The following is a 25,706-nucleotide window of genomic DNA, read 5'->3' as shown; positions in this document are numbered from 1 at the left end:
AAAGGTTTTGATATGGAAAACCAACAGACTTTCTCCTTCAGGCATGTGGCACTTCATTATGAGAAATATTGCAGCAAGGAGAAGGGAAGCACAACTGTGTGGACATCATGCCCAGGCAGTCATTTTTGCTTTCTCAGCCAAAGACACAATGGCTCAGAAAGCAGCACTGTAGCTTTGGCACTGCAAATGTACAATCACTTGGTGATGATGGTGCCTGTCAGTTACTATTACACTTACACAGTCTTCATATTTGCAAGACTTGCTGACCATCTTAAAGCTAATGGAATAGATCAAATAGGAAAACCTTCATTCCCACTCCAACTTTAATTAATCCACCTTTCACACAGGGACTCACAATTTGGTCATAGTAATGATTTCTCAGTGTTCCAGAGGTGAAGCACAAAGATGCATTCCTGGTTCTTGTCTGACAACTGGGCCTGGAGGCCATGTGTCAAGAGCCAGCCACACATCCAGTGAACTGCAAACACCCCTCACAATTCCTCCGTCTTCCTCTGTCACACTCAGCTGGTGAGGCCACAAGTAGGAGGCAGAAAGTCCCATCAGGTGACAAAGTACACAGCATTTTGTTGGGACTATCACAAATCACTCTGCTTCCACTGCTGCAGTTTCCATTCCCTGAAAACTGTTGCCTGTGTCATAGAGTATCAAGTTAGTCCAGCACAACCCACCTTTACTAAAGCTATGCTGCTTTACGTCCCATGCTCCATTTACTCTGTGTCTTTGATTACTTTTCTCTTTAGATCCAACCTAGCTTTTAGAATCATATCCCATGGGCTCCTAAATCATAATGTTCTCAGTGTAGTTCTCAGCTAGGTAAGCCTTTATGGCATTAGCTGAAGATCTCTCTACCCTGGAGACTTTTTATCCAAGTCCTGAATTTCTGTCACCTGAAAGAAGTGAAACAGCAAAGGCTTCATGTAGTAATACAAAAATTCTCATTAGGCTTTCACACCCATCCCTAATTAATCCCCAGATCAGCAATTCACCTGGAGCCAAAGAATCTTCTGAATTCCTTCTATTTAACAACAAATCATTCATTTACCCCAAAATACAGCCACTCCAGCAGCAGAGGACTGACTGTACAGTACACAAACACAAGCAGGGCAGGAAAAGGCTGCTTTAAATTCCAGTATGAGGACCCGACTGAAAGAGCTGCTACAAATTCTGAAGTGCCAATCAGTGGATTATGAACCTGTCAGGAGCCACTTTAGGGCAGCCTTCAGCCAAACACAGAGATTCATGCCATAAAGACAGGAAATTATAATATCCAACACTCAGCATTAGTAGGAGCTCCAGTGTCCTTGGCCAGCCCCGTGGTTTGAATGACCCTTGGTAAGCAGCCTGTCTGCTGATGAGATGTCACACCAGGGCACTTTGCCAGCAGGAAAACATACTGGTCATTTTAAAGACATGAATCACTACTTAATAGAGTTGGGAATCTCATACCTGGTTCTGATCGTTGTAGTCACATTCCCGAACCACCACCAGGCCTCCTTTCTGACTTGGGTGGCCCTGGGCAACCAGGCATTTGTTGGTTTGGAGGTGATACAGCTATGAAAGGAAAACAGTTTGATAGTCAGAGAAAACAACAGCCTTAGATCTGAAAGTGTGCTCAAAGCCCTAGATCCCTAGTGTGCTCAAAACAACTCAGCCAACACTTCCAGTAATAAAAAAAATCTTCCCTTTTAAAATACCATTCTGTTTCTCAGATAATTTGGAGAAAAAACTGCATTAAACAGTTCCAATTTGCTTTCTAATTACATCAAGATTTCTCCCTCTGGTACAAGTGCAATACACACATCCTGGCTCTGCACACACTCATCATATTCTGTGAAGGTTCTTTGCTCTCTTCACTCTCAATGGAAGTCTGAGGCCCCACAAATTCTGCTCAGGAATATTGACTGTACTGTATAAACTGCATTTTTCTATAGTTTAGCTTAAACATAAGTCTCCTCCTACAGCCTCTCTTCATGGAACAGGACAGCCTCCCTGAGAAAGGAGAATGAATTACTGAAATAAAAACAACTTCAGAGATTTATGTTGTTTGCAAATTGATTTTCAAGAGCATTTACACAACTGAAAAGCCACTGTTATCTGCTATGGTATTTTACTGATGGATCAGGGAAGAAAACATTTTACGAACACGCAAATGCTATCTTTGCTCAAATGCCCTGCCTAGTCAGGATTTAGGGGAATGTTGTATCAGAAGACTGAATTCAGATCAGAAGCCTGTCCTGTCATGCAGAACTGTAAGCATCTACCATCACAGCAAACAAGGAGGCTCTCAGCAAGTTGGCAATCTCTCGTGATTTGAACAATGATGCCCACCCTAAGAGACATCCAAGACATTTTCTGCTGTACGAAGTTTAGGTTGTTCTATTTCAAGAATCAAAAAATCATGAAGATCTCGAGGTATCACCACAGAGGTACTCAGAGAAACAAAACATCTCTAATTCTGACATTAAATTACACACATGCCCTGAACTAACTGCTGGCCAGCAGAAGACTTCTTTTCAGCCTGAATATCCTTCTTCTCCTAATGTGGTGGGGATCAGGCTCTTCAGACAGCAAACACTGCCTGCACACCATGAGCTGAGAGATGGCAGGGCCTCAGATCTGACACCCACATTAAAAATACTTATTTCCAATCTGGAGCTGGATGTAGAGGAAAAAAGAATTTACTGTTCTGAACTCCAGGCCAGGCTGATTAACTAGCCAGCTGAATTTTATTATGAAGACATCCATAGCTGTCTTGGCATTTCTATTGACTCTACAAATTTTTAGAAACCAAAATACACTTCCAGTAATAAAAGGAACAAACTGCTCAGTCGCATGATAGGACCAATTAGTGTAAATACCAAATAACATTTTTCACTAAACACCATTTCTGGAAACAGCTGTCCCAAGGCACATCAACAATCGCCTCGAGTGCACCATGTTTCTTTCTCCTGTTCCCTACACACATCTAAAACAAATTACACAAAACATTCTCACTAATATTTCCTCACACCCCAGATCTAGAAGGGATCTCATTTTCATCATTCCTCACTCAACAGAAGGCTTTTAAAGCATAGAGTACGTGAGTTTTGTATGATTTTTGTCCTTGTTTTTATTGGCCATGATGGCCAGCATTTGGTAACACTGGTAACAACTGCCACCATTTGTGATCATTACATTTCTTCCCAGCTGTCAAACCACCACTTATCTGTGGCCCAATTAGTTTTTGAGAATAAATTGAGATTTGGAGCGATTCCTCCCAAATCCTAAAGAGTCTGGCACGCAGTGGTGACATTGGCTGATCGTTCTGTTCCTTGCAGGCATCTGGAAATAGTTTATACAATCATCAGAGCCAAAGCTGACTCTCTCATACAATGCTGGGTATAATTCTTGAACCCCAGAGAAGCAAGCCAAGAAACTGCATTTTTCTGCTTCTTCTCCCCATTTCTTAAGGGGTGCACAGAGTTTTTCTCAAAATTAAACCATAGTAAATAACTGCTGGGAAGATTAAGTGTTGCTGAGATATTCAGATCCCTCAAGTAGCTCTCTCCAACATCAACAATTCCTCAGTTAACTTTCTGCCTGAATGAAAGGAGAAAGCTATTAAATATTGAAAAAAGGAGAAAAAAGGAGAAATAAAGGTCTGACTAGGGGAGTAACAGCATCCAACAACTAGGGGAATCAGCCCATTGTATCAGTTTTATTCAGGGAAACCACATAACTAACTTCACAGCTTGGCTGGGATATTGCTATAAAAATACTGCACAAATGATGGATTACTAGACAGCTGCTTCCAAGCAAGAAATCTAATGGTGTCAATAGGTCCTGCATGAACACAGGTCCTCCTGACTCACTTCTTGCAGAACCAGCAATTGTCAGCAGCTACTGCAGCCTGTGTCCCCTGTGGGGACATCACTACTAAATGCTTCCAACTATTGAGCTAGAAAGGAACCTGCTAACCATAATCTGTGCGCACATGAAACAGCTTATTCCAGAGTATTCTCTTTCACAGAGAAGACATTGAGAAAGTTGTCTTGGGTTTGAAATTATCCATTATTTCTGGGAAGCATAAAAAGCACACATCAAGTGAATTCGACACTGGAAAGAGCAGATGCAACTGTCTGGTAGCTTTGACTGCATACAAACCCATAAGCAAAGGTGTCAGAGCTAAGGCATGAATTTAATCATGATTTCCTTCATGAATACACATTAAAAAATTCTCTCTTCACTTCTACTTTAAAGAAAAAAAAAAAAGAGAGGAGAAAAACTAATTTTTTGTTAATTAGGTAATAGTCAAGACTAGAAAAGCCATCATCAGTCTCAGATGCAAACGTTTACCTTTGCAGAAAATTACCCAGTAAAAGCAGAGTTTGGAAACTAATTACACTGTACTCTTATCATAAACCAACAGAGCGTGAATATTTGAGGCCAAATTTCTCTCTATCCAAATTCATCTTCAGAATCAACAGCCATGAATGCACCTTCTAAAGACAAAAAAATTCCCAACTCAGAGCTTTGAGGTAAGAAACCTCACGGAACAGTATCTAGTCTGAGGATGACCTGAAATAGAGATCAGATTGAAAGTTGTTTGACAAAAATCTTGTTATTTTCAAGACAGCTTCTTGCAAAACTTATGGAAACAGACTATTTTTGTTGTATTTGAGCAAATCTTTCATAAAAAAGTCTCATAATAATTAACACACCAGAATTCTATATATTTAAGTTTTTCTTACCCTTCCACGCTGGATTATTTTTGGTCGTTTCTGCGCTCTGTTAATAAAAACTGGCTGTGGAGCTTTGGCATTGGGCCCAGATATTTGCATCTCAGGATAGATGTTATCTAAATACCACTTAAATGACTTGCAGTTCAATCTCTTCCTCAGCTCTACACGGTCGGTGATATTTCCATAGCTCCTCATCCTCAGCTCAGGTCTCAAAGCAAAATACTGCTCCTGTATTTAAGGGAAACAGGTTGTGGAAAAGGGGAGAAGAATTTCAGATTACTGATTCCCAATTTTTTGCTGTTTCCAGAACTCCCAAAAGTTCATTTCATTTTGCTAGTGTTTTCAACCAGTAACTTTGAAACTGGAGTAGGAAATTGCAATGCTTGGATTACCATAGGAAGTGAGATTTAACCTTGCCTAACTCTGAGCTAATCTTTCAAACTGAGGGGTTTTTTTGATGAAGACACTTCTCGGTACAAATTTGCTGATCTTTTTTAGATGCCAGCTTGAGGAAGAAACGAATCAGCCCCTGACTTTACTGCCATTGGCAATACAGGCATCCTAAAGTCATTAACTATAAAACAGATGCATGTATCATCAGCCTCATCTAACAAAGGTTTCTTGAAATTATTTTGATTGTTCAATGAATTGTTTTCATTGTCATGGGATTCAAATGTGCTTTGTCTTGTGTTTCCAGCTTTCCAAACAATCAGGATAAAACCATTCCAGAATAGACCTATAAATGGGACAAATATCATGAAGTTCAGTAGGACCACATCTTATTCATGTGAATAATCAGAACCATCACCTGGGCTTTCTGGGAAGCCCAGTTCTTTCCATTCATCTGCATCATCACCAAAAAGGCTCCCACAGTGTTATTTTTTCACATTCTATTTTATGATAATATTCAGAATCTTACAGGCTAGGCAAAGACAGATGAAGATTCCAACCCAAACTCATATGATATTTGACTCCAATGAAGAGACAATGGGGACAAACAGGAACTCGTGAATGTACAGCATGGTACAAATACTATAGCTAAAACTAGAAAAAAAAAATCCCCTTTCAGCATTTAATTCCAGATAGATTTACAAAGCCCATAGAAAAAACATTGTATTTACACAATTATTTGTTTACTAGGTACCATTTAGAATTCAGTTTTCAGGGCACTGATCTATGTTATTTTGTTGGCTTAATCTCTAGGAGACATCTGGAATTCACCCACCATGATGTGGTTCTGACAGTTTTCAATTACCTCCTGCTATCTGATACTCAGATGACAGACACCTCTGGATAAGTTACACATCTCTCCTCATCAAGATCTTTGAGCATTTGGATGTGCTCGATGTATCACTGCTATTTTAATAGCAGAGGAAGGGGAAGTGTGTACTTGGTGTACATTGGACTGATGGCCAGTTCTGAGAAGTCTGGAGACAGACTGGACATCACAATCAGAAACTGGTCTGCTTCAAAAAGTAGCTCTGCTATTCCAACTGCCTCTTTCCTGGCTGAAGTTCAAATGTTGGTATCCTACCTTTCACATGTTATTTATTACCACTGTATACATGAACTTATACTTCTGCATTTTGCTTTTGACAGTTATGAAAATTTTGCTGAATCATTTCCCTTATGCCATTTCATTTATTAAATACTGATATTTACTCCTTTAAGTCTTATCTTTGTACTGTGCATCATTAGATTGCTTTGGTAAATTATACTGGCCCTAAATATTTGCATTATTCTTATAAAAACAAATATATTTCCAAGCTTGTCTTCCATACATTCTCTGGCAGCTATCAGAGAATCAGACTAGAAACAGCTGGAAAAGTTCTGGACACAAATCTGTGATAAGAGACTGCTGGAATCAGCAGTTCAAGTGCTTGCTGAACAAAACAGTATCAGCTGGAAATTATAACAAAGAATCAAGTCCAAGCTTCAGAGAAAGCCATAATTAATCACAAAACAACTGTGCCCAGACATCAGTAAAAGTGATAGATCAGAACTACCAAAGCATTACAGAGATGGAGAATGGAGACAAAAATTAATGGCCTCTAATGGATTCCTCGAATTGAACATCAAGGTAAAGGATGGGGTTTGAAACATAAACCTCCAAAGAACATAAAATTAATAAAATATATCTCATATAGAAATTGTAGGCACCACAGAAGCTGAGCACACAGCAAATCCTATGGTCCCAGAGGGAAAAATGTTGTTTAGTATCTCAGAGATGAGGGATTCACAAACACCTGATCTATGCTCAAAAGCATCAGTATCAAGATCTGAAGACAAGGAAGGAATACACTTGCCTTTGAATCCAGAAGTCAATCCTGATTGCTCTTCCAGGGCAAGACAGACTAAGAAGCAGATTGCTAATTAAAACAGAAAGCAAACAAGCAGCCAAAAACAATCCCTGTCTCACCAACATGGAAATTACCTGAAGGTACAGTACATGGCTGCCACGTAATACTGTTTGGACATAAAGCAATGCAGAGCTTACAAAAGCTCATCCATCATCTTTTGCTTTTCTAAAAAGGCATAGAACTCAATCTCCTGCAGGCAGTAAAGTAACAAGGAGGAGACTTGAGCACTCAAAAGCCAAATGACAATTCTACAGAATTTAGGAATTCCTGTCAAAACTAACATTAGGAGTTCAGACTACAGAAGGAAAACCCCATCAGAGGTGTAACAGATCCCACTGTGACACAATCCTTTGACAAACAAGCCAGTTAATAATCATTTAATAACCTTATTTCATGACCTAGAATTGTCTCTTACCTTGTATTCATCCATCCACACATGTGCCAGCCTCAGTGAGTTATGAGCCATAGTGTCCTGTCCCCCAGGTGAGCCATAGGGACGCCTCTTACGGAAAATGTGTCCCACCCTGGAGCAGGGGATGATCAGGAGTCTGCCACCACACATCCAGATCTGTCCATACAAAAGCAGAACATGGCTCATTGTTCAGATTGTTCACTATCTCATCCCCTTCTTCAAGGTAGGGTTATACATCATGCAGGATGAGGTGTCAGCAATGTTGGCCTACCATGTCATGTTTTCTGACAAATTAAATTTTGAGATTTCCATGTTACAAAAGACTATTTTTCTCACATGACCACACTTTCCACAAAACACATCATGGCTTTCAAGAGACAAACAGAAAATTTTCTAAAATGTTAGGCTCTAATGACCTATCAGAAAAGACTGAAATATATGTGCTAGGACTCATCCTGCAGATTAAGTTCCCTAAATTGATTTACCTGCATGAAGATTGTTCACAGTTCTGTGACATATAACAAAGACCAGTCTTTGGCATCCAGGGAGCCTGGAGAGCTTTTCAACGAAGTAAGTTAAGTTTTCAACTAAACTTACTGGGCAGAGCTATTTGTTTCTGTTAAGATATGGGACCTCAGAAACACTGTTCCCATTCAGATGCTACATTTAGGAGTCTTTGTTTGCAGCACCACAGATCTACATTTTATGTACACTCTACTTCCATTTCTTCTTTTAAAATTTCTTTTTTAACTTTATCTTCCAGAAAATTACCAATATTAGTCCTTTGCTGGACTACTGTGTTCTCCAGTTCCAGAAAATCTTCTCACATTAGCAGTTTATAATCAAGTCACTTTTAAAACTCCTCCTAGACAAGATAAAGACTCAACTTCTTTCCAACTCTCCCCCAGGAAGCTGGGGACTTCCAGAAACTCTAAGTTCTCTGAATATACTCCAATTTTTCAATGCCCTTTTTATTGAAACTGTGTATTACAAGGTAACAACAATGATCTCCTCACACTCCACACACTTTTACTCAGATATCTAATAATTACATTTATACTGAAAATCGAAAGATTTTATTTATTCAGTACACACTCCTTTAAAGTCACTCAAATGTAAGAAAGTCCAGTTCTTATTTTTGAACTCTAATCTTGATTTCTCTAATTGACAGATTTCTCTAAAGTTTTGGGGGTTGTGTGTCTGGTTTTAGGTTTGTTTTTTTTATACTAACTTCACTTTTTAATCCCCTTTTCATACCTGTCATGACAGCATATCATTTTCAGGCAGACTCTTGTCCAACCTGTTGATGAATCCATTTTACAAAAGTAAAGAGATAAGCATGACATTGAGCACAAAAAGCTGGTTTTCTTTCAGTGGAGTGACAGGGAAGATGAGATAAAATACAGGAAGCCCCATGCAGCACCGTTTTCAAATCTTACTATGATTTTCTCATTATTTCTCCAACCCAGCTCACTCCTCTACTCCTCTCAATTTAATTCCAGAAACCTTTACATTTCCAGGTCCTCAGAAAGGAGACTGAAGTGTCTAAAAAACTCCATAGGTGTCTAAGGAAACATACTAAGCTTATATATATATATATATATTAGCAATATTGCTGTGAGCCACACATCCCTAATCCACTTGTGAAATTCATTAGACATTGCTCATAAACTAATTTCAAAAACTTGCATGATTATCCCTTTCCTATGCTTCTTTACAGGTATTATGAAATACTCCACCACCAAACAAAAAGCCACAAACATTTAATTGCAGAGTTGAAAATTCTCTGATTACCCGAAAAGATATTTCCAGGTTTTCTCCTCCCCAGATGTCCATGCCACTGTCATACTGCCCAAGCTCATTGAAGTACTCACGATCCATGGCAAACAGCCCTCCAGCCATGGTAGGTGACCTAAAAAGGTTAATGGAAAGAAGTTCATTTTGTTTTAGAGAGAGGAAAAAACTCCACAACAGTAATTTTTGTTGAATCTGCTAGTCCCAAAGTCCAAACTTACAAACCTACATAACACAATTTAAATCCTCCAGTCACTAGGCATCAGTTCTAGTCTCAAAACATTTTCAAAAGCAGATCTGTAAGTGATATTTGTGATCTTCCATTGTTCCAGTACCTATAAATCATAATTCTTTACCTGGTAAACTTGAGGAAAAGGGATAGGACAGAGAAAGAGGAACAACAAACGCCAGAGGCAGCTTTGTTTCATCACTGACTCAATTATCAGTTTACTGGCAAGTTATTTACAGTTTGTGTATTTATACAGATGGCCCCTCTGGCATTGCCCAGTTTTTCACCTTGCCTGTGTGTTACTAGAATGTAATAATCTGCAGATGATCCACACTGTTCAGTCTCTAGATTGAATTGCTACTGTATCACAACACTGGCATATGTGGATGACCTACAAGAGTATAAAAGAGTAAAAACACTACATAAAAACATGATATGGTAGTTGGAACATCCAATGGGCTGGAAAAAAACTTTTTACCATCCTTGCAAATTAAACTCTGTGATGAAACCAAACCTAGGTCAAGATTTCATTTCTTGTTTTCACACAAATTTCTACTACAGTTTCTGTCACCTTAATACCTTGGTTGAAAGGTTGCTCTCAATTTTTCCACTCTGACACCAAAATATTTCATTGTGAAGGTCTCTAAAATGCAATACTTTCTGTTGGATGGAAATCCATTTTCAAAGGTTAAATAGCAATCTAGCTCCTTTTACAAAGGAGGCAGAGACCTTTAGGTAGGAAAAATCACTTTCATACTCAGAAAAGGTCATCTTTTCAGATTATTACACTTGCTTTAACTACAAAGTTCTCTGTCTTTTTAGCATAGGACTTTTTCATAAAAGTGAGTTGAAAGAATGCCACAACAGTGTTGAACACAGCAACAGTTAACCTTCAGCCACCAACCAAATTAAATGTGAGAATAGCTCTTAACAGAATAAGGATTTTAACACTTGATGCTGATTCCCCACTCAGATGATTTCAGTCTGTCTTTCCCTGCCAGGCTCAGAAACTGCCACAGTGGCACTCTCCAAACAAGCCAGTCGAACTGTTAAATAACTTAGTAAGTTTCCTGGCTTCTCAGGCAAAATTTTGGGATGGGGAGTCATGGGAAGGCCAACTGCAGAACTGTCAGATGATAGCAGAGAACCTTGAGCTGGAACTGTTTGTGCCAGCCTGAAATGCTCTTCATTTATAGTCCAAGGAAAACACACCCAATTTCTGATTCAGTTGGCAAATTTTATCCACAAGGAGTCAGTTTGTAAAAAAGGTGAAGTTCCTCCACCTGACAAACCTGAATTATGTACTGAGATTGATACCTGCAACTAGGAAAAGAACAATGAGCTTTCTTGCCTTTGCTGTAGCAGGCCTGGTTCTTTTCATGAAGGGATTCACTTGGAACAGTTCTAGTCTTGTGTCTGTACCATACATGTTTGCTCCTAAAAAAACGGTGCCTGCTGTCACCACTTTACCTCAGCCACACATCCACTAGAGCCAGATATTGCCAGTTCTGTACAGGTCACACAGCCATCAGTGGTTAAAAGATAAGGAAGGTAACTTTCAAATCCCAGTGTTGAGCTTTACTGAGACTTTTGTTTTAAAACAACTCTCAGAAGACCACAAAAACAAATTGCTATTACCACAAACACAGATTTTCCCAATCTAGCAGTTCTTTAGCATTTCATCACAGAAATTATATAGCTCGTATTAGTGGGATATGCAGGCTATTCCTGCCACAAAGGCAGCATCCAAATTGTCATTAAGCCAAGCACATCAGCAGACTGGAAACAAACATCAATGCATAGCTCAAAAGTGAAATTATTGGACAGGTTTAATACAGACTATCATAAGCTCCCTCAGAATTTTGTCTTCAGCAAAAGCTGCTATTGTATAAGCATTTTCGAGAAGTATGACCTAATAAAACCGATATATCTAATTTATGATTAAATGCAAGAAATTAAAGTGAAATAGTTGTGGGTGAAATAAACAAGTCAGATGTTTGACAGGTTAGCCATCTGCTCCTAAACCCGCACAGCCAGAGAACACTCCCTACTGCTTAGAAAGTGCTTCTGCTTATCCCTGTATTACACGAAGCTTCTCACCACAGAGGAGGAACCTTACTTGATTGGAGCAGTGGCTCCCTCAGGTCCTTCCAGTTCTGACAAAGGAACAAGATCCCATTTGAAGTGCAGGCCCCAGTTAAAGCCCCCCCGCACAACAGGGGAGGAGCTGTAAGTGAGGGTATCAGCACTGATGATGTCGATCACAGGGCACACCACAGTCCTGCGATCCTCTCTGATGGGAGTCAGCAGAGGCTGCAACCACATCTCGTTCACCTCGCAGTGACTGTCCAGGAACACCAGCACTTTCCCTGCAGAGCACACAAAACAAAGATCCATGGTGCCATGGAACACAAACATGCAATTAAGTGCAAACACACGTGCATTCAACAAAGCAATACTCGTCAATTTACGTGCAGATTGCCAGCCACAGTCAGTAGGAACAGTTTGATCTATGACACATCCTCCTGCTCAGTTGGTCTAAAAAGGCATCAGCATCTTTATGACACAACATAAAATTTATTTAACACTACAATAACGTGGAAGAGATGGGAAACAGCTTTAAAGAAAACAACTCCAGAACATGCAAATATAAGAAGTCACCCCACAGACAGTATTGACTGGGCATGGGGATGGAACTCTAGCAGTTCAAAAGAGCAGTCAAATTATTTTAAATTGCACTGACTGAAATGAATTTTAGCGCAGCTTGGAAAATGCAAGCAGAATCTTCTCCCTGGATTATACCATTACAACGCTAATGAGTAAACACCAATTAAGAGACTCATCTGCCACTCAAAATTATTTAAGAAAGTAGCACACACTTTCTCAGATGCCAAAGAATTTAACTGAAAGCACATTCTGGTAACGGTTGTTTATAAAGCACCAAATACTGGTTTTCCCACCTAACACTCACTGCAACAGAAGAGCTTATACAAGAAAAATTGCTATTAGATTTGAGAACTAGAAACCAGATTAGCGTACCTTAAAAGGGAGCAGATTTCATTTTAGACCAAAAGTTTGCACAAAAAACATGCAAAAAATATTCTGTAACTGCAGTATCTTGACCACATGGAGATGCTCCTGAGACAACATTCTTTGAGGGCAAGAATAGGGAAAATTCTACATTGTCTCACTAACACTGCAGTCATTGTTTGAGATAGTGCAGGGGAAGATCTGGGATGATGATAAGTTGTGTTAGTAACTTTCAATAAAACAAGTTACTTTTTTAGAGCACGATACTGATTTTGTTTCACAATTTCACTTACCCAGTCTAAAAAAGTACCTCATTTTATTGAAAGCAAATGTCTCCAGGAAAAAAAAGAAAATAATGAACAGCTGAGACACTCAAAATGTCTCAAGGTTTAAAAACCACTCAAATTTGAACCCAAATTTGCAGTTATCATTTGAGATAGTGCAGGGGAAAAAAGACATGGGACAATGCTAAGTTGTGTAGCTTAAAGTGTGGCATGACAAGCAGAGCCCCTGCAGGGGGCTAAAGTAACCACAGGTCAAACATTCAACATCTGAAAAGCTGCACTACAAAAAGAGAAGTCACCCAATGAACTTACTGCCAAAGTATGCAAGGAAAAGAGAAATAAGCAAGGGTACCTGTGGCATGAGAGGCTCCAATCATCCTTCCTCTAATCAAGCCTTCCCTCTTCTCGTTTCTTACCAATTTTGTGGTTTTGGGAAGCTGAGTTTTAACATATTCACTCAAGTCTTTTTTCAAGTCAGCTGAGAAAAGGAAAACAGAAGTTCAACAACAGGCCAGAAATTCTGAAAGCTTTGTTTAAAGTCCCAAGACATTTAAATCAAAAATGGCCAAAATCTTGATCAAAAAGTTACCCTGACAAAGCACAGCTTCAAACCAGGAGTATCATAAGGAGAGTCAGTCATCCCACATCCTACACTTCCCCTCCAATGCCTTTAGCACATTACTCATGTTAACTGGAACTACTAGACTCAAAAAACAGTGCTGTTCAAAGAAACACATTTCCAAATCCTTCTCCTGTCAACTGGCATTTGCAACAGATGCAACAATAAACGTTTCACACAGGCAAATGACTTCAATTACTGCATTCCATACAGGAAAACAAATGCTGACACCTTTCAGAAGAAGCATGAAGACACCTTATATTATCTGTACCTGCTTAACTGACAGAACAACAGATACAAAGTACAACTCACTCACAGCTGGTGGCTTTACGAAAACCCAAAAGGATCAAAGATTCTGCCGGCAAGCCTGTGCTTTTGAAGGAATACAGAGTTCACTGAAGTCTATAGGCACTACTGTAGCACTACTGTAACTTAGCTAACATCAATGGCAATTTTAAGAGTAACAATACTTCTTTCACCCAAGGTCAGTGGTTTCTAACATTAGAGCGGGACTACTGAAGAGAAGACAGACACATAAAGACTGAAGTAATGGAAAAGCATAAGTTAATAAGCTTATGAAGATATAAAGAGGAATATAAAATGAGAAAGAAAAACAAAAACCAACTGAGACTTCATAGAGAACCTTGGTATAGAGAGGCAGACAGACTTTCATCAGAGAATATGCCAAAATAAACATCATTCTGATCATTGTCAGCTCAAACATTAAAGTTGTTGTTAACAAGATTAAATGCCAATGGAATATATGTGGAAGTCAGAGCTATAACCTTAAGGAGGAATAAGAACTTTCAGGCAGGAGCAGTCTCCTAGAAAACTGATGAAATAGTTTCTAAGGTGCTACCCAAATGAGATATCCAAGCAAGCATGACAGACACATTTGCAAATGTAAAATAAAATAGTGTTTGAGTCATTCTTCACCTGATTCATTTTAGCAAGAGAAGAACAGCATACACCTGCAGAAACAATGGGCCAGCACAAAGCAGAAAAGCTCAGTTATCAAACTCAGCTCTTACAGCAGATGAGGCAAATAAACAAGGAAAGAGTTTTGCAACTGCAAACTTCTGAAAACAAAACAAAAAATTTTAAATATAAATAAATAAAAAGGGGAAAAGATGTCACATCCATATCAGGAGCCAAACCAGGTCCACAAGATGAGCTTGAGCAGCAGAACGTAAGAGCCAGTAGAGTTTTGATCCACACAAAATGGCATTCTGCTAGCAACTGTGCCCGTATCACAGGTCATCCTCAACAGGCAGATTTGTCTCACTATGAAGTTTTGGGAATTTTGTTGTTGATGGGTTTTTGCATGCTGCCCTCATGTCCACTGGGAACACTGATTACTTCTGATATAACCCAAAAAATTGCTTCAATATAGCCTGTCTGAGAAATTTTGCTCCAAGGAGAGAATTGCTCCCCTTTAGCCAGTCTTCAAAAATTACTTTAGGCATTACCTTCCTCCACATCTACGCAACAAAGGCAAAATGGGACCTGGGATGGGAATCTGGAGTGTTATTATTTTAAACTATTTTTAAGTACTGAGTTGCAGACAATTGGCTCCTTTTCTGTTCTTCAATCTCTCCTACAGAGAAGAATGCCTCCAGTAACAGCCTTCAAAACACATCCTCAGGCTTTTCCATAACAGGTTAAGGCTAAATCAGGGAGAAAGAGGCTATATCAGAAAAAGAAATCCTGCCTTTCAGGGAATGGAAAAAAAATACAACAGTGGGCTCAGCTGAGCCACGGCAATTCCTGCCCAGCTAGTAAGACTGTTGATGATTGAGTCTAAGAAGCTTTCTGCGGCAAAATTAGGTGCAATGGTCCAAGGTTTGCACAACAGCACAGATGTGTAGCACAGTTCCCATATTTACAAGTGAAGAATTAGAGAGAATTTCACCCAAAACACCACTTCAGAAAGCAGGCAATGGAAGGAAAATTAATTAAAAAACAAAACAAAGGGGCATAAAGATCAAGCAATCTGCCCAAGCTCATGAGATCTATAGCACAGCCAAAGTTTTTATCCGTTTCCTCAGACCCCAAACCATCTTTGCCGTTCTTCTGCTATAAGAATCCATCCCTTAAAACTAAGCAGCAGTAAAAATATAGGATCCTTAGCATCAAGAGCAATAATTCTGTGTGTAAACAATACCTCCTTCTGCCTTTGGCTTCAGAACAAGTTCATTTGAAGTCAGAAAGACAAAAATAACTACTTGAATGTTTTGAACTTAATTTGGTTCAAATTAGCAACTTTGCTAATTGCTTCAATTTAACAACAGACCAGAAGAGTGATGGTATTACTGCCTCAACACAGGCATCAATCAAATGCATCCTCACATTCAAAAGACTGAGTTTTGAAGTAAGGCAAGTTCTGAATACAAAACAAATTGCACAAGACACTTCATAGAAAGGCATATGTTCCCAAAACACAAAACAAAATAAGCTTTTAAATATTACACATTCTTATCTTAGCAAGGAAGAGTGTTTGATCTTTGCTATCTCTTGTATCTCGACATTTGATCCGACCTCAGAGAAATCAACTTCCAGCATAACAAGAGAATGCCATTCTACAGCAGACATACCTAACCAGTCTCTTAGAGCCAATGAGACCTTAAACCAGAAGCCAAACAATGAGACCAAGGGAGCTAAAATTACATATATTAAATAAAAATACAATCTAAAAGTCATTTTTAAAATGCAAAAAATTGTGGACTCGTACAGATGTGAGCAGGGAACTTGCAGAGTCCTGCTGGCAAGAACTGCTATACTAACACATTCCTCACCAGGCATTTGAAGGGCCAAAATGAAGAGCTTTTGGAGGGCCACGCTTGAATTGTGTGTCTGTCTTTACCTTGTCTGTCGATCGAGAGAAAAAGCAGCAATCCTTCAACAGGAGCAAAGCAACTCTGCAGGGTCTACCCTTCCAGGGCCCCTGCGTGCCTGCGGGAGCAGAGGCTGCTCCAGAGGCAGGACAGCCGCTGCCGGGGTGGCCACAAGAGGCTGTTCGAGAGCCACGCAGAGCCCTCCCGGCCACGCTGAGCTCCGGCCCCAGCATGCTGCTGGTCCGAGACGCTGAGCAAGTACAAAACACGGCACTGTTTCCATAGTGGCACAGCAACCCACCCACAAGCCTGCAGCCGGGTGTGTCTGTGTGCCTCCAGCGCCTTTCAGATGCATTCACCGCTAGTAGTGGCCTCTCTGTCATCTGCTCTGAGCACCTGAGCAGCCCAAGCAAGGAACTGCTAAGAAAACCCAAACAATAAACAACTGCTTCATGACCTCCACTCATCACTGTGTGCAAGACCGGGCATAAGAGGAGCGGAGCACCTCCCTTGTGAAAGCAGGGGAAAGTTGGGGCTGTTCAGCCTGGAGAAGAGAAGGTTTTGTGGAGACTTCATTGCAACCTTCCTATATCTGAAGGAACCCTACAGGGAAGCTGGGGAGGGACTCATCATCAGCAACTGGAGTGACAGCAAAAGGAGTAATTGGTACAAAGTGAAAGAAAGGAATTTTAGGTTAGATACTCTATAGTTAGAAATTCTATTCTGTGAGGGTTGTGAGACACTGGAACAGGTTGCTCAGGGAGGTTGTGGATGTCCCATCCCTGGAAGCATTCAAGGCCAGGTTGAATAGGGCCTTGAGCAATCTGGTCTAGCAGGAGGTGCCCCTGCCCATGGCAGCAGGGGTTGGAACTGGATGATCTTTAAGGTCCCTTCCAGCCCTCTAACATTCTTTGAGTCTGTGATTAGTAGCTTCAAAACCTGATTTTGAATGTTGAAGCCGGTATGATACAAAGCTCATCAGTAAAATGGCACCAGTGGCAAAGAGGATGCCACCTTGGGCATCTCAGGACACCACACACCCCTACTGGCTGGCACTTTCTGGAGATGGGCTGCAGTACAAATTGGTTTTGCATCACAACTTCCACTATTTATTTTGATCAGTCAATAAAGCACAGGAAGGCCCAGAAGTTAACATTCCTGAAAGGGTCTCTCACCCAATTCACTGTTGTCATCCACCAGAATGATTTCGTGCAGGAGGTGAGCAGGGGTGCGGTCCAGGACGCTGTGCACTGTGCGGAGCAGGGCTGAGAGTGCCTCATTGTAGAAACAGATCACGACACTGGCAGAGGGCAGATCAGCAGGGTAGGACTTCGCTCTGCATCTACAAACAGGAATAGAGTCGTCATCACTATTTACAGAGGGGTTTCCACAGAGCTGGGTCATTGCTGAAACTTCATAAATAACAAGCAAACATTAAATGTGTAGGAGGAACCCCTAACGTGAACATAACGAGCCCAGACACGTAACAGCTACAGCGGGCTCAGCATAGTAAGTTACTCTCCACATAATACAGACTCAAAGTTAACATTGCTGCTTGTGTTACAGAGGATATCATGGATTGAGGTGGGAAGAACCAGAGATCCTCAAGACAGAGAACAGAAGATAGTGAGGGCTTGTTTCAGCTGTCAAAACACTGTCTAGTTCCATGAGGTAGCTCAGACATCTACAAGAAGCACAAATACGACACGAGGCCCACAAAAATACCGTAGCTTTATTGGCCAGCTGCTGGAGACAAGTTGGATACCCAGAAAACTTCCACTGGTGCTAAAAACCTATTTACACAACCAAGGCTGGGATACAGAGGGCAGATTAAGACACTTAAGTCTAGTCACTGCTGTCAGTGCAGTCTAAATGGTGTTCAGCTCACCCTAAGGCTGTCAAGTGTGTTTTGTCAGCTGAAGAGCTCTGCATGCTTCATTAACTGCACTGACTGGATCTCTGCTAATTATAATAAAAGCAGAAACAACTGACTAACAAGCAGTTATCTAAGCATCTTAATCTGCAAGCTGAATCCGACTCAAAGCAAAAGATCATTATTTCTTCTTATTTTCAAAGCCTGTCCTTACTTCTAATAGGGCACAGTATCACCAATTAATGCCATATGAAGGTGCCAGGCTGGGGGATCCAATAAACATAAGAAAATATAAATGAAAACCTGAAAGTATAGAAGAAAAGCTTTCATTTATTCTGAATGAGCTCAGTTCTGGGAGAGACATATCAGCAAGTACAATTCATTACATTTACCCAGACCAGAGAAACCAGTAGAAAAATAGACGCAGGTTTATTTATTTTTCAGTGTTGGGACTTATTGTTGCTACAGAGGTGAGTTGTTCCCCTCACTACATGCACCAGATAGATTATAGAAAAATATCTGCTCTTTAATAGAAAATATTCAGAGCAGTGCACAATCTATCATGTACCTTTAGCAGTTGATAAAAAAAAAAAACAGATCTCCAGAAACAATATTCAGTCAAAAAAGACAGAAAAGACCAAAGAATAAAAACTCTAGCCTCAAGCACTCCTGTTAAATAGTTGAAAAATCTGCCTTCAGCAACACATGAAGATGAAACAGTGTATGACAGAAATGTTATACCAAAAATATTAAATACTACATCAGGTGTAACAAGCCATTGAGCACATGAAACTATACCACATTCTCTCCAAAATTCAGCACCTACTTTGCATCTCTTGTATCAGGCACCTCCCTGTGGTATCCCAGTCGATTGCTGATAAGCATATTGAAAGCATGCTTCTGATAGCCCAAGTCTCTCACTTCCTGATCTTCTTCATTAAAAATCATTCCTGCAAAAGTAACACGCCTAGATCAGCTAACAGTCTCAAAAACACCATTTGAAAGAAATCAAGGATTGAAACTTACACTTTAACCTCTTCTGAAGTCCATTATATTCTTAAAAACCCCTCTGGTTTTGCAAAGTGTGTATTTGTGCAACTACTTCTGCTCCCTCCCACAAACAGGCAGCACTTAGCAGCTGTTAATAAAGTTAAATCCTTCTCCAAAGACTGCTGGCTCCACCGTGTTTATTGCCTCCCTTCACTCACATGGCCTCTAATTCACAGCACCAGCTAAAACCAACATCAAACAAGCAACAGAGGATAGAGTTTGGCATACAATGAATCAGCATCTATCCCTACAGGTGACAGGTCTGTAATGGGATTTTTGAGAGAGGAAATACATTTAGAATGGTAGAAAAACCTCACAATAGCAGCTCAAATTTCATGCAGTTCTGAAGTCTGTGGCAATAAAAATAACTACACAAGAACTGTAAACTTTTTTTTATCTCACCTGGGACTTTAACAGCAAGTAAAACACCACCGGAGCTGCTGTTCATTGATTATTTTAACAGAAGTGGCAACTGTTACTACGTATGGCAGAAGAAGTTGGTATCAGGAAATGTACTGCTATAAGCCAAGATGAAATTTTCAATGCCATCCTGCCTGCCTTGACTTGGTGCCACAGGCTTCTCTCACTGAGCCACGTACTTACCAGTGTGAATAGAACCAAACCAGTGTGGTGCTTCACACAACTCTATGAGGGAAAGACAGCTGGTGTCTGCCACCACCTGTGCCTCCAGCCACTTCTACAACAATATAGGCAGGAGAGTGATTATTTTTTATTGTCTCTATTCAGCTGGCTGCACAGAATGAGATGCTTTCTCTTCAGTTATTTTCAGGCTACACAGGCAATTTCACTGAAATCTCAGTACAAGAAATGAGCAAGGATCATGTCAGTTATCTCTTTCCACCCTACCCATCATCTCCATATCATTCAAAATCTGCAGAAAACAAGAGGGTTCCTCATTAATGCTACCATATATCCAGGAAAATGTTCCACGCCTTCTCAGAATAATTCAGATTGAAACGGACACCTGGTCTAATCTCCTTCCCAAAAGCAGATCCAGCTAGATCAGGTTGCTCAGGACCAGTGCAGTTGAGTTTTGAAAGCCTTCAGTATCTCCAAAGATGGAGATTCTACAAGCTCTTATTTCCCTGTTCAAGCATTTGAGCACCATCACACTGAAAATGTTCTTCCTCTTCCATAACTGAAATCCCCTCGCTCCAATTTCTTATCAGAATCCCATGCACTATGGAAGGAGTCTGCCTCCATCTTCCTACAGCCTCCCACTCAGCTGCTGCTGACAGCAATAAAATCTCACCCCTCAGCATTCTCTCTGAGGCAGAATAAACTCAATCCTCTCAGCCTGTCTCCACACCTCATGTTCTCCAGTTTTCATCAGCTATGCAAAAGCCAGCTGATCTTGAGCCTGGAGAAAATTAGTTGGGTTAAACACAAAAGAGAACTAATTTTTAAAGTTTGAAATGGAAAAAAGCTTCAAAACAAGTAATTCGCCTGGGCCTTCAGAGCACAGCTGTGTCTCAATTACAAAGTCTACCTACAGGTATCAGGTGACCTTCTGGAGGGAATTCCATGCATCCACATTCCCACCATTTACATTTACCACCCTGTGGCTCTCAATCCTGAGCTCAGCAATGGCAATGCAGCTGCACTATCAAACAGCTCAAGAATAAATGCCCTGACATTTGTGCAGGACCAAGTGGGAAGCGCTGGGCTGTGATATCTGTGAGATACACGGGACACACCCACAGAGTGTCTCGTGACTGGCTGTCCTGCTGATGGGTGAGTGCTCCCACTGCGGATGAGCTGCATCGTGGGGGTAGGAATGAGGTGTCTTTACAGAGGCAGTGTCACTCCCCCAGCACCAGCAGCCTAAAGGGGTCAGTCAGTCCTCCTATGAACCACATCCATTCCCAAAGGAAGGTCGTCAGCTGGTCAGTTCAGACACCCAGCTCCGTCATTCTGGCATAATCAGTGGCACAGTGTGCTGTGGTCACCTTAAAATGTTTTCTTCATACTAAGCATGCACTTAAAACACACCCCAAATGTTTCATTCTACAATCCATCCATAGTCAACCACTAACTACATTTTTCTGATCTTATTAATATATTTAAGGAGTTCTAATATTTTTAAAACCTTCTCATGAAGAACAGTATCAAATGCATGCAAAATGCCTGAAAAATTTCAGTTCAAAGAGCAGACAGAAACCCTTGGAAAACAAGGGGTTTGCAATCAAAACCTCAGTTTAGGCTTTACTTCAGCAGTGTTACATGGTTCTCACAGATTAATGAAAAAAAAAAAGATAGAATGACCTACCAGATGACAGTTTGATTTGACTATCATACACCAACTTTCTTCTAATTTTTTTTTTTTTTTTTTTTTTTTTTTTTTTTTGCTTTGCATGTTTATCACTGTCCTAACCTAGACAGACAGGAAGCCCTTTCCTACAACACCTCATCTTAAGAGCTGCCTCCTGATGATTGACACAGGATTTATCCTGGCACTTGGCTTTCACCAACCAAACCAGGCATTTGATTTGAAGATCAAAGGACTCCTCAGTTAAAAAGCTCCATTTCTTTCCTGGCCCGTACTGAAGAGTTGAAAAGAAATGGCCACCTCTGGACTGGCCTTCACCTCGCTTGGTGCTCAGGCTTTTTGCAGTGAACTGATAAACACTTATAATGCCACAGGGCAACATGAACTGCCGTTTTTCTAACATATCCACACAAGTCTAATGACCAACTCAGAAAGTGAAGTTTGGTTAAGTTCTATAAACTCACGAAGCTCATGATTCACCATTCATCCACACTCGTGACAGTGGACTTCACTGAGATCTGAGCATTAAACTCTGGCTATGAAGGTTTCTGTGCTGTATTTCCCAAAGCAGCAGCAGAAACCAACACTCCAACACTCTGCCATAACACCCAGCTTCTGCCTCCAGACTCAAATCAAGTTTTAAGCCAGTACACAATATGCCTGTTTGCACATCTAAAAACAGCAGTGAATATGCTGTAAGCACTTGAATACAAAAAGCATTTTAATTTGGAACACAGAACTAAATCACCTCACTGATGAAACATACTCTAGTGAAACATACAGACCTTTTCTGGTACAAAGGAAGTAGGATTTGGCTCTAACCATTGTCATCTCAACCTCGCATTTTAAGTTTGTCCTACATGCATTTCTTATAGATTAAGTCATACTCCAAGCACATTCTCCAAATCAATGGGTCCTCTTTATTGTTTATTGATATCAAACTATTTTTAATTACTGCATGTAAGTAGTTTTTCTGTAGCTAATTAAAGCTTATGTATTTGAGCCCAATTAATACAGGAGTAAGATACGAAACAAGCACACACTGAACCTTCCAAAAGCAAGATTTAGTTCATCAAGGGCAGACCTGTGCTATAACCCAGTCCTCATCAGCACTGACCCAGCATAGATGCAAATGCTAGAAAGAGTGTATTTTGGATTAAGCGCTGTAGAATAAATTTTAAGTAATTCCTAATGAAAAGAGCCACGAGTGCCACCTGTATTTTAACTAACAAAATTTCTTCATTATACACTTTCCCTTGTGATTTTTTTTACAGAACACTGTCTCATTTCTTCTGTTGTTTTACTAAGTTTGTCACCAACACTGAAAACTACTTACCCATTTCAGGAGAGAATTCTATCTCCCCCTTAACTGGGTCCTGGATATGATTTCCAAAAGAGTTTCCTATCTTATTCTCCTTCTGTTGCAATTCAGGTATATTAACTGGCCCTCGTGTAAAACGGGGGTAGAATTTTTTTGGAAATGGCCTCTGAGGTTCCAGCCCCTTGATGGGCACATTCTTGAAGGATTGGTTCTCTTCACTGAAGTTGAAATAAACAAAGAGCAGAAGTGTCCAGGTCACAGATGTGAAGAGGCACCCATAGCAGAAATAGCGAAGTGTGACACTTCCCATTGTAGACTCAGCATCGTTGAGGGCCCATTCTCAATTACCTGAAAAAGAGTGAAAACACATTTTGAGAGTGCTGCCTGTTACCTTAGGAAATACATTCTATAGGTTAGTTAAGAGATTTTTAGAACTTAAACTTTAAGCACAGACCTTAAGAAGTAAATCCCTTTTCACTCTCCCATTCAAAAAGTAAACATGACCAGTTTTCACATTTAATGTGGATACCACTGCTTCAAAACATGGAGCAAACAATCACTAAGAGCCCAGTGACAGACGAAAATTAAAGGTAAAAATTATTAATTTTCCTCAGAATAGTTATATACTTATCTCTGTTCAACAACAGTATATTTCTAGTATGCCTGCCTTGAATTAAACCTATAACTATATAATTAAATACACTATACACAGGGAATTGATTCTTCACTGAATTGTTTTGGCTGGAAGGGACATCTGGAGGTCACCTTGTCCAACCCCCTTGCTGACGCAGGGCCACTCTGAGCCAGTTGCCCAAGAGTAGGTCCACATGTATCCATTTTTGTAGTTCAGATCCTATCCTAAAGCATGGAATGAGAGAATACAGATTCAAAAAAGCCACATAGTTCAGTTCTTCTTGCCCCAAATTTAAGAACAGCCATCATGAGTGTCCCAGGAGTTCCAGAAAACATGGGGTACAATTGAACAGCACACAGCACCAAGATAGTCGCATTTACAGATAATCTTCTCCACAGAAAGAAAACAGGGGATAGGGAAAGAAGAAAAAGCTCTAAGGTAATTTACTGGGTTCCTCCAGGCCTCTGCAGACTCCAGAAAAGCTTTCATATTCCCTGGAGAAGATGCTCATCTAGAGCTGGAAGGAAACCACCCAGACTAGAGTTTTACTTTAGACATCCACAATTTTCCCAAGCTATATTGGAAATAACTGTCATAAGCAAAACTGTAAAGTAAAGCAAATGAAGCTGGTGAAAATATTTTATTTATGGGCCCGGAGAACTGGGTAGACTTTCTGGAGTTCCCCAAATCTAAAAAAAGCTCAACACCCTCCCCCCACCCTGCAAAAGAAACCCAACAAAACCAACCAAACAAAAACCCCAAACAACACACAAAAAACCCCCACACTAACAAAAAAATCCCCCCAAGCTTTAAAAGCTATACAGATCAGTTCCCCAAACTCAGGGGGAAACAAAAACACTGACTCAAAGAATTTGATTTTCTTTCATCACTGTGTAACCACAACAAGTAACACAGTACTGGTTGAACAGTAACAAAAAGTCAGGAAATAATTTAATCACCTTTAATTAGCAAAAATTTTGTTCTAAGAAAACAAATATTGGGGTGGGAGTCAATCATTTATCCTGATGCATTTTTCAAACTACTCAAAAAGTCAGAAACCACCAGAAGTCTTCAGGTAAGGGTGGCAAAGAACAAACCAGAACTTTTATGAGTACAAACAAATTATTCTTTCTCAATATGGGAAACTACTAAATAAAGGTAGAAGCTGCTAATGATCCCAAAGAACATTATAAAGACACCATGTACTTTGGTAATGTAATTCTGAGTCCTTAGTGACTTGCATCCAAAAAGAATATATGTCAAAATTCAAGCTTACATTTCCCAGACGCCAGCAGGTCATCATCTCCCAAGAATAAAATATCCACAGTGTAAAGCAAAAAAACCAAAACGCACCCGCCTCAAAAATAATTTACCCATTGTTCTTACCATGTCAAACTCCCTCACTCCTGCAAGGCAGCAATCTATGCAGCAGTTGAGCCCAGGGAGCTTAAAAAGGTCTTACGCAGGGTTTAAATCTCAGGCTGACCCTGTGCATACAGATGAATTGCACTCTCTGTGAAACTGGCTCTCTGTCACACAGAAATCTCACTGCTGAACTGCAAAGCCATGAAATTAGTCAGGCACCGAATGCTCTGGAGCAGAAACGATTTAAGAAAATCCTTGTTTTAGCTAGCAGAATAGGTTTACCAGTTAGAGAAGTATAGATGACCAATCCCCACCACCTCACGCCCTGTGCTAACACAATCATACCAAGGTGAAGCTTGGCTCAGAAAAAGCACATGAGGCTGCAGAGGAGCAAGAGCAGATAAACAATTATATCCTCTCATTATAATACTTCTTGTTGCTTGGCGGTCTGCAGACAATTAATGCTTCTCCATAAAAGAGGATCTGGGTGCTTGCCAGGTTCTTTTTGCATGGCTACCAGAAGGTCATCTGCTGTAAGATTTGTCCAAGCCTAACATACTGCTCCTCAAAAACTGCTGGAGGTGTTTTTCCATTCACTATGGTAACACAGATGGACAATCCTAAAATGCACTGACACTTCGGAACAGAACTGTCCTAGTAAGATAAAGATTACTATAACAGAGAAGGAACCATTTCACGTCAGAGTTGTTTAAGGATGCATCTACACTGCAGCTTGCACAGAAAAACACCAAACATAATTTATTCTATCTCTGGTAACAGTCAGAAGACAGGCACACAGAGCAGAATTCCTCACGGATTAAGTATTTCCCTAGTTCCTTGCATCTCTTTCATAGCTCAGAGCTACACCT

General features: G+C 40.3%; 1 protein-coding gene across 4 annotated transcripts in view; it reads right to left on the bottom strand.

The window, feature by feature from the left end:
• Positions 1–25,706, bottom strand: part of GALNT11 (polypeptide N-acetylgalactosaminyltransferase 11) — a 47,975-nt gene that overhangs the window by 9,024 nt on the left and 13,245 nt on the right. For 3 of the 4 annotated variants that reach the window (XM_010394846.4, XM_010394847.4, XM_010394845.4), the window contains exons 2-10: positions 22,854–23,186; positions 19,004–19,127; positions 17,480–17,646; positions 13,204–13,329; positions 11,657–11,906; positions 9,309–9,426; positions 7,518–7,670; positions 4,752–4,970; positions 1,468–1,572 (exon numbers count right to left, since the gene is read on the bottom strand). In XM_010394846.4, coding sequence (XP_010393148.1) covers positions 1,468–1,572; positions 4,752–4,970; positions 7,518–7,670; positions 9,309–9,426; positions 11,657–11,906; positions 13,204–13,329; positions 17,480–17,646; positions 19,004–19,127; positions 22,854–23,148 — 1,557 coding nt within the window. In that variant the 5' untranslated portion in view covers positions 23,149–23,186. Of the gene's footprint in view, positions 1–1,467; positions 1,573–4,751; positions 4,971–7,517; positions 7,671–9,308; positions 9,427–11,656; positions 11,907–13,203; positions 13,330–17,479; positions 17,647–19,003; positions 19,128–22,853; positions 23,187–24,858; positions 24,924–25,706 lie in introns of those variants that run through there. The other variant, XM_019283148.3, reaches the window with a different exon arrangement.

Source organism: Corvus cornix, chromosome 2 (genome assembly GCF_000738735.6).
Source record: "Corvus cornix cornix isolate S_Up_H32 chromosome 2, ASM73873v5, whole genome shotgun sequence".
NCBI classification, from domain to species: Eukaryota; Metazoa; Chordata; class Aves; order Passeriformes; family Corvidae; genus Corvus; species Corvus cornix.
This window is presented reverse-complemented; position numbering and strand designations above follow the sequence as displayed.